Source organism: Sinocyclocheilus grahami, unplaced genomic scaffold (genome assembly GCF_001515645.1).
Source record: "Sinocyclocheilus grahami isolate Dianchi unplaced genomic scaffold, SAMN03320097.WGS_v1.1 scaffold390.1, whole genome shotgun sequence".
Classification (NCBI taxonomy): Eukaryota; Metazoa; Chordata; class Actinopteri; order Cypriniformes; family Cyprinidae; genus Sinocyclocheilus; species Sinocyclocheilus grahami.
In genome coordinates, this window is record NW_015505569.1 from 418,551 (window position 1) to 428,001 (window position 9,451).

At 34.8% G+C, this 9,451-nt stretch overlaps 1 protein-coding gene across 1 annotated transcript in view; it reads right to left on the bottom strand.

The window, feature by feature from the left end:
* Positions 1–9,451, bottom strand: part of LOC107550171 (probable E3 ubiquitin-protein ligase HECTD4) — a 112,965-nt gene that overhangs the window by 31,060 nt on the left and 72,454 nt on the right. Inside the window, exons 40-45 of the mRNA XM_016231408.1 lie at positions 7,258–7,427; positions 7,025–7,140; positions 3,882–3,985; positions 3,112–3,273; positions 232–380; positions 24–103 (exon numbers count right to left, since the gene is read on the bottom strand). Coding sequence (XP_016086894.1) covers positions 24–103; positions 232–380; positions 3,112–3,273; positions 3,882–3,985; positions 7,025–7,140; positions 7,258–7,427 — 781 coding nt within the window. The remainder of the gene's footprint in view (positions 1–23; positions 104–231; positions 381–3,111; positions 3,274–3,881; positions 3,986–7,024; positions 7,141–7,257; positions 7,428–9,451) is intronic.

The following is a 9,451-nucleotide window of genomic DNA, read 5'->3' on the forward strand; positions in this document are numbered from 1 at the left end:
GAATAAAGTCGGTCCTGTCTCACCGGGAAGTAGAGTCACGTCTAGTCTCACACTCTTCCACTGCAGCAAACTGGAGCCATTATAGTGTACCGCCCTCCCATTACTGAGCGGGAGAGAAACAACAACAAGGACGACACGTAAAAAGAAAAGAGTTAGGATGGGAAGCAGAGAGAGGAACAGAAAGAACAGGTTAAGAGTCCAGTGAACGTGTTAAATGGAGCGGGTCAGTACTTGTGGAATAGACAGGTGCCCACAGGACTGGTCCAAGCGCCGTCTCTCTTCTCGGCCTCCGGGGAGAAACCGAACGAAACCACAGGGCCGCTGTCATCCTCCGAGTCGCCGAAAGAAACAACCTCGATCTCCCAGTAAAAGGAAGGAGCCTGGAAACCAGAAAGAGAGAAAATGTGAGCTAGACGTAGAGAAGCTGGTAAGATTTTCTAAAGTCTCTTCTATTTGAAAAACAGTAAAAACAGTAAAATTGTGAAATATTATTAGAATTTAAAATAACTGTTTTCTATGTGGATATATTGTAAAATGCGATTTATTTTTGTGACGCAAAGCTGCATTTTCAGCATTATTACTCCAGTCTTCAGTAGACGTCGACCGATGTATCGGTTTTGCCGATTAATCGGCACCGATAGTTGACCAAAACTCACGCAAGCAGTGTTAATTTTGACAGCATATTTTGATTTAGTTTTAGTCATAGTCTTTTGACTAAAATGCCATTTAGTTTTAGTCATATTTTAGTCATCTGAATTGTTTTTAGTTTTAGTCTAGTTTTAGTCGACTAAATTACAGTAAATTTAGTCGGCTAAAATCGAATGGGTTTAGTTACAGTGTAATACATTTATTAAGCATTTCTCCAAAAATTTCCAAACTTATTATATAGGTTTGATATTAAGGTTTTATCATGATAGACAATGATTGAACTGCGGTGACACACAACATGCCTTTATGTTAAAATGAAATAAAACCACTTCTCATAAAGAACAAGAACATGCTCTACTTTTTAATGAAATACCAATGGTTATATAGGCTAATTATGCATTCTTTATAGCAACTTGTTTACCATATTCTTCATGCTTTCAAGCAGACATATTACTATAAATAAATTTAGATTCATCTTTAAGGCTACTAAAGTTTTTCAGTCAAGAGCAGTGCGTGATTTTCTGTCTTTCTTTTGTTGCTTGATTAACATCAATGACTCTGACAATAGCAACGAAATTAGGCTGCTGTCCCTTTAAAACCGAATGCACGGCTGCAATGGATGCAATGTACTGATACATGTTCTTCCTACTGTTTACATTCACTAAAGATGTAATCAACTGAGTTTACATGAATACTCGTCAAAACGGACAATTCGACATCCTTTTGCGTGTAATTCTCTGTTCATGTGACGTGAAAGAGTCCTCGCGCGCTGTGAGACGCGCTGTGTGTGTATAGTGTCTGCGCTCAGAAAACCGGACCGAATTGAGTTCTTTCTTGCGTCGTCAGATTTATCCATATGTCTGCTCTTCTCTTACTCACACATATTGACATTTTCATGTTACGTTTACGCAACGTGCAGCAAGTGTATTTTAGCTGTTCCGCCGGTTCATATGTATGCATGACCTCCTAACCACGCAGCAGATTCGTTCGGAATGAATCTCATCCCAAATCGTCCCTCCCTAACATTTTCGTCTCATTTTTTTTCATTGACGAAAATGTCAATAGATTTACAACATAGTTTTTGTCATTCAAAAAGAGTTTTAGTTCGTTATCGTCTCGTTGTCGTCTGTGAAAAAAATGTCGTTGACGACAATTATGGCAAAAATTATTCGTCAACGAAATTAACACTGCAGGCAAGTCTGAACCAAATGCTTAATGTCACGATTGTTACCATCTATTTGCATTAGTTTATATCCAGCTGGTCACATTAATGCATTTGTTAGCCAGTGAAGTTGCAGATTTAAAGCTGTGACGTGAGAAAGCAAACCGATATGTACATTCAGCCGACAGAGCGCCATTAAATTATATTATATTTGTCCCAGATTGTTGTTAATGTACATAAAGACTTCACCCTGGGCTGGAAGATTGTGTATTGTGCATTGAAACATTTGTATTTCTGTGGTTCTAATAAAATCTGTGTGCTTCATATAGAGAGCTATAATATTGATCGCACTTTTTTTTTCCCGTTTGCTCTGTTTCGTTTTTTTTTTTAAACACCAAACTTCAAACTCATGCATGCTGCTTTTTTGATCATTCTTGAAGTGAACTTTCACCCGTTTGGTGATTAAATAAACTGTTTTAGACCGCCGCTTGAACTGAACGTGACACGTCATGGCCATCTAGTTAAGAGTGTGTTAATTTCAACATCTATTAATGCATTTTTACATTTTGAAGTTGCTTCTGTTAACATTAGTTAATGGACTATGAACTAACGTTAATGATCAATATATAATTAATATTTAGTATTAATATTTGTATTCATTTACAAAGTATGGTTCAGTACTGTTTTTTTTTTTTTTTTTTATAGTAAAGCACTATTTCAGTTTTCATTTAGTATCCATTTAAAAAACTATCGGTTGATTAATCGGTATCGTTAAAATCCACTATCGGTCGACCTCCAGTCTTCAGTGTCACATGATCCTTCAGAAATCATTCTAATCTGCTTATTATTATTATTTCATATTCATATTAGTAATGATGAAAACAGTTGTGCTTCTATATATTTTTGAGGAAACCGTGACATTTTTATTCAGGATTGGATGAATAGAAAGTTCATAAGAACAACATTTATATGAAAAAGAAACCTTTTCTAACATTATAAATGTCTTTACCATCACTTTTGATCAATATAATGCATCCTTGGCAGGGTTATTATCATATACTAAAACCAAAACCATAAAAAAAATGAAAATAAACATTAACTGAAATTAAATAAAATAAACTAACATGTTCATTTAGTTTAAGTTGAAGTACTAAATTAACTGGAACTAAATAAACATTAAAAAAAATTATAAAACAATTTCTAAAAATCCAAAACCGCATTGGATCTTGCAGAACAGAAGTCTTTATTTTAAGCATTTATTTTCTTCAAAAGTGTATGAGCCACAAACAGGCTGTGGTTACCTGGACAGGCACAGGTGAAGTGGCGTAGATGAACGTTCCTCTGGGAAGACCTCCGCCTGCGCTCGGATCGGCCAGAAAGGTCACGGAGGTCAAGTGTGAAGAGAACATGCAGGCGCGAACCGGCGGGAAGATGCGCGACGGGCACCATGTGATTTCCTTAGGCTGCAGAGAGAGGAAGAAGATCTGGGTTTCCTAAGCAACATATTATTATCAACTTCCCATATAAGCCCATATGGACCACAAAACCAGTCTTAAGGGTCAATTTTTCAAAATTGAGATTTATGCATCATCTGAAAGCTGAATAAATAAGCTTTCCATTGATGTATGGTTTGTTAGGATAGGCTGAGATACAACTATTTGAAAATCTGGAATCTGAGGGTGCAAAAAAATCTAAATACTGAGAAAATCATCTTTAAAGTTGTCCAAATGAAGTTCTTAGCAATGCATATTACTAATCAAAAATTAAGTTTTAATATATTTACGGTAGGAAATTTACAAAATATCTTCATGGAACATGATCTTTACTTAATATCCTAATGATTTTTGACATAAAAGAAAAACCTATCATTTTGACCCATACAATGTATTGTTGGCTATTGCTACAAATATCCCCCAGCGACTTAACACTGCTTTTGTGTCACAGGTCACATATAAGGCAAGCAGGGAGTTGAGAGAATGATAGCAGACATATGATAATATCACACTTTAATCGATATTTAAAAAGAAAAAAGAAAAAGCTCTTCTTGATCACATTAAATAAAGCAAGTCACCTGTCGTTGATCAGTTTGCACCGGAGGAGGTGGAGGACGAGCACAGTCTCGATACAGCATCCGAACCCGCTCACACTGAGCCTCAACCATCACTAAACGCTCTCCTGCAAACACACACACCGCCAGTCATGCCGATAAATGCTGTTTCACTACAGGAAGATATCACTGTATCAGTTATATGAGCTACTTTATGCTTCACTGTGTGAAAGCACAGCTGTAAAAACTCTTTTTAGTGTTCATGCAAGAATATGGAAGAGTCATGCAAGATTATGCATTTAAACAGACATGAGAGCGAGTTAAAGAGTTTGTTCAAATGAAAACGCGCTCATTTACATTCCAAACTGGTCTTATACTTTCGTTTATCTTCAGAACACGAATGGTGATATTTTTAATATCCTCTCATCATTTTTCTCTATACATATTTTAGTTTTTATTTTTATATTCAGTTTTCATTTTAATTTTTGTTTAGGTTTTAGTAATTTTGTTAAGTGCTTTTGTCATTTTCATTAGTTTTAGTTTTTTTTATATTTCTATTTAGCATTAATTAATCATTTTTTTAAATCTCAGTTGTAATTTTAGTAATTTCAGTACTCATTTCATTTCATTTAATTACCGGGGCAACATTTCTAATTTTCAACACACACAAATAAATTGCTAACGAAATAAGAAAATGCAGTTGTCAGTGCTATTTTAGTATTATTTATATACTATTATAGTATTTATTAATATTTTGAATTAGCTTTCGTTTTTATATTTTCAGTTTTAGTAATTTATTTTTTTCTTCATGTAGTTTATTTTTTATATTTCTAGTTAGCTTTACTTTTTTATTTATTTCAGTTTTAGTTTTAGCAATTTTAGTACTTTCAGAACTTATTTTAAGTTAATTGCCAAGGCGACTTTTCTCATTTTCATAAGTTTTTTTTTAGTAAGTTTTTTTAGTTAACAAAACAACAACACTGCTACTGTAAAGATATGATCACTTCCTATGTTGAACAGATTTAATTTAAGCTTTTATTCAAATATAAACGTATTTTTTATTCACGTATGTGACCCTGGAGCACAAAACCAGTCTTAAGTCGCTGGGGGATATTTTTAGCAATAGCCAAAAATACACTGTGTATGGGTCAAAATTATAGATTTTTCTTTTATGCCAAAAATCATTAGGATATTAAGTAAAGATCATGTTCCGTGAAGATGTTTTGTAAATTTCCTACTGTAAATATATTAAAACTTAATTTTTGATTAGTGATATGCATTGCTAAGAACTTAATTTGGACAACTTTAAAGGCGATTTTCTCAGATTCTCAAATAGTTGTATCTCGGTTGTATCTCAATTAAAAAAAAAATTACCCTTATGACTGGTTTTGTGGTCCAGGGTCACATATAAACATCAGACACGGGTTTGCTAGAAACTCGAGAACCAACAAGATTTGTTCTCAGTTAGTTAATGTATTATGCAAATAAGAATTAATAAACAGAATTTAAAAAATGCTAAATATTATACAAAATAAAAATAAAGATCATAATATCATTATTTTATTACGGTTTATATAATTTAATAATAAATTATATAAACTGTATAATCATATGAAATATAAGAGTGTGTTTTACCATTATGGTAACTGTTTTTGGATGTACAAAAAAAAAAAAGGATGTTGCAAGGATCGGTGTGAGCTCTCACCAGGACTGCACTCCTGAGCGATCAGGTTGAGCACCTCCACCGCTGCGGGACACTGCTGAATAAACTCCTCACAGAACGAGCTGTCCTCCAGCAGCTGCGCCATCACCAAACACGCCCTGACGGAGTCAAGCACGCAGAATAAACACCCCGGATCCCAAACACTACTGTACGATAGGGGTGCAATGCTACACGGCTCTTTCGCTTCGGTACGCATGTGTACAAATCAGTCCATTTTCTCAGGAAATTCAGACAATAAATGCTGTTTTGGTGCTCTTTGATGACAGATCGCTGCATAAGCGCCTCAGTTCTGACGATCATCCGTTCCTCTTTACTACTAGTTTTACCGTGAAATAAACATGAATGAACATCTCACCCCTCACGTAATCGCTCAATCGGTGTTTCAACCATGGAAGGACGTCATTAAAACAGCTTGCAAACAAAATGTCACGTGGCATTTAATTTATCTCAGGCAAGCCATCAGTGTCTATATGTGCTGGAGAAATTAAGTCTGGAGAACTATATACTCATTATATTTTACTTTACCTGTTAGTGACGTCTTCATTATTTAACGCACGTGTAAATAAATCTGTTATGAAAGCCACTGCATTCAAGTTTTTAATTTGAGCGTCGATTATTAAAGTTAAAAATAAATAGTAATTGAATTTAAGTTAAGTTTGGGCTGTGTTATTAACTGTAACCTTATAGTGATATATAAATTAAGAGCAGAAGCTGAGGGAGATTTTTATCACTAAGAAAATTGAATTCATGTAAAGGGTCATGAAACCCCAGATTTTAGCAGAGGTTTTTGTGTTGCACATCATAGAAGACCATGTTAGCATCCGTTAATTTTAGTTGTTGGAGAAAACTGGTTTTTAGCAATAGCCAAAAATACACTGTGTATGGGTCAAAATTATAGATTTTTCTTTTATGCCAAAAATCATTAGGATATTAAGTAAAGATCATGTTCCGTGAAGATGTTTTGTAAATTTCCTACTGTAAATATATTAAAACTTAATTTTTGATTAGTGATATGCATTGCTAAGAACTTAATTTGGACAACTTTAAAGGCGATTTTCTCAGATTCTCAAATAGTTGTATCTCGGTTGTATCTCAATTAAAAAAAAAATTACCCTTATGACTGGTTTTGTGGTCCAGGGTCACATATAAACATCAGACACGGGTTTGCTAGAAACTCGAGAACCAACAAGATTTGTTCTCAGTTAGTTAATGTATTATGCAAATAAGAATTAATAAACAGAATTTAAAAAATGCAAAATATTATACAAAATAAAAATAAAGATCATAATATCATTATTTTATTACGGTTTATATAATTTAATAATAAATTATATAAACTGTATAATCATATGAAATATAAGAGTGTGTTTTACCATTATGGTAACTGTTTTTGGATGTACAAAAAAAAAAAAAGGATGTTGCAAGGATCGGTGTGAGCTCTCACCAGGACTGCACTCCTGAGCGATCAGGTTGAGCACCTCCACCGCTGCGGGACACTGCTGAATAAACTCCTCACAGAACGAGCTGTCCTCCAGCAGCTGCGCCATCACCAAACACGCCCTGACGGAGTCGAACACGCAGAATAAACACCCCAGGTCCCAAACACTACTGTACGATAATGCACAGGCAAGAAGAGCGACCGCTCGTGTTTGACTTCCATATACTTGAGGGTCTGACCTGGTTCTGATCTCGGCCAGAAGACGCACCACAGCCATCACAGGACTGGATCCGTCTCCAGACGCAGGCAGAGACGTGTGGATGGACAGACTGCCCTCCTGCGGCAGCAGCATGGACTGAACGGCCTGAACAACCTTCTCTGTGATGGACAGCTTATGCAGCGGCAGAGCCTAACCACAAACACACAGAGCTGCGTGAGAGACGTGACGGCAGAAATCTGAGCTGCTTCACAAATCTGCAAGATTACTGACATTGCTTGAAAAGCCCACAGGCGAAGGCACGTTTACTCATATCTGAAAGTGCATTTCTTTCTTGCAGTTCATCAGTCAGCTCAATGGTAAGTAATAGGGATGTAACGATTAACCGCGAGCCGGTTGAAAATCGATTTGAGTATGTGACGATTCAAATCGGTTGAGATGCTAAACAAATCGCGATTCAATTAGTGGTAGGAGTTTATATGAATGCATGTCTGAGGGGAACTTACTGTATTTCAATGGTATTTTTTCTTATCCTCTTGCCTCTGTATAATGCATATTAAAGTTCATAAGTGCAGCGCTGCTTTGTTTACAGCGGAAACCAAGGAAATGCTTTAAGCGCCACCTGCTGGCAGAGAGTGAATCTGCGTCTCGTTCAGCTCGTCTGCTGTTTCGGTTTCATGCAGATATTTTTTATGCATAGTTTCACAAAACTGAAGTCAAACCATTCTGTTTTTGCTTCAAATTTCGAAACTATACAATCTAATTTAGATTAAAAACTGCTCATGTTGCAAGTATGCAGCATCTTTGTTTGGATCGTGATTAAAACGCAGTGGTTGCCTCTCATTTTAAATGGAAAGAGCACAGACAAAGCCTTTATTTGTGTTACTTATTTATTTGATTTGGGGCTTGTTTTAAACAAATACACTAATAGAAGCACATACAGCTTAGGAGTTAACTAGAATTTTGGGCTTTAATGGATGATCTACATAAAGAGGAAGCAGTTCTGTTAACCCTTCTGTCTGTTTTCAGATCAGGTGTTTGGCTGCAGTTTGACTGCCCTGTGTCAGAGAGAAAGCACTTCCGTACCTAATTTTGTCAAGATGTGCATTGAGCATGTGGAGAATACAAGTATGTATCTGTTTGTTTCATCAATTGGATTACTTATACATTTTTGAGTTATCATTCTAGGACTACATTCACTTCCTTTCTCATTTCTCTGTATCTTTTTCTCAGGCTTGAATGTCGATGGCTTGTACAGAGTCAGTGGAAACCTGGCTGTCATACAGAAACTGCGCTTTGCGGTCAATCACGGTAGAGAAGAACTGTTTAGTTCTGAATGTAGTTTTTTAAAATGTGTTTTTATTGTTAACTAAAAATGAAAAATACATTTAAAATAAATAAATAAATATCATTTTAGTAATTGAAATAAAGCTGAAATAAAATTAAATAAAAAATATTAGATGGAACAACTTAAGCTTTAAAAGCTAAATTATAATCATTAGAAATGTTGCCTTGGCAACGAACTGAAATAAATTAAGTTTAAATGAAAGTACTAAAATAACTCAATAACTCAAAGAAAACAAAAGCACGTGTTAAGTTAAAATGCACTTAGTAAAAAGTAAAGACTTTTAATTTGACGTTGTTTTAATAATCATTTGTCGTGTTGACTAACAAACTAAAGCACATGTACAGTACTTGATTATCATTTTAACTGTAGTGTGTTATTCAATATTACATTTAAAGTTAAAAGACTGTAAATGCACTAAACGGCAACTTCATTACAAATTAGTAATTTAAAATAGATTTAAATACATGACATACAAGTTTCAATAGAAATAAAGTATATTTTAGTCATAAATGCTTGTCAGTACATTCAGCAGCACTTTTACCATATTTCATACTACAGAAGTAATTATAAAACTGCATATAAAGATGCACTCGAGTCCTACTTAAGTGGGTCAAAAACACTTAAGTTCAGCTAAATGCATTTATTAAAATGGAAAAAAAAATGTGATTGCAATTAACGGGCACTTGAGTGTTGATACAGTTCGCACTTTAGTATATTAAAGTGTGTTATTTCTGTAACAATCAGCTACTTTTTTAAAAAGTATGCTAAAGTTAATTTTCACAAGTTAATAACAAAGAGCATTATGAGTAGAAATGAATAATTCCACGTCACAGAGTCGAGGATGAGGTAGACAATAATGAGCAATGAA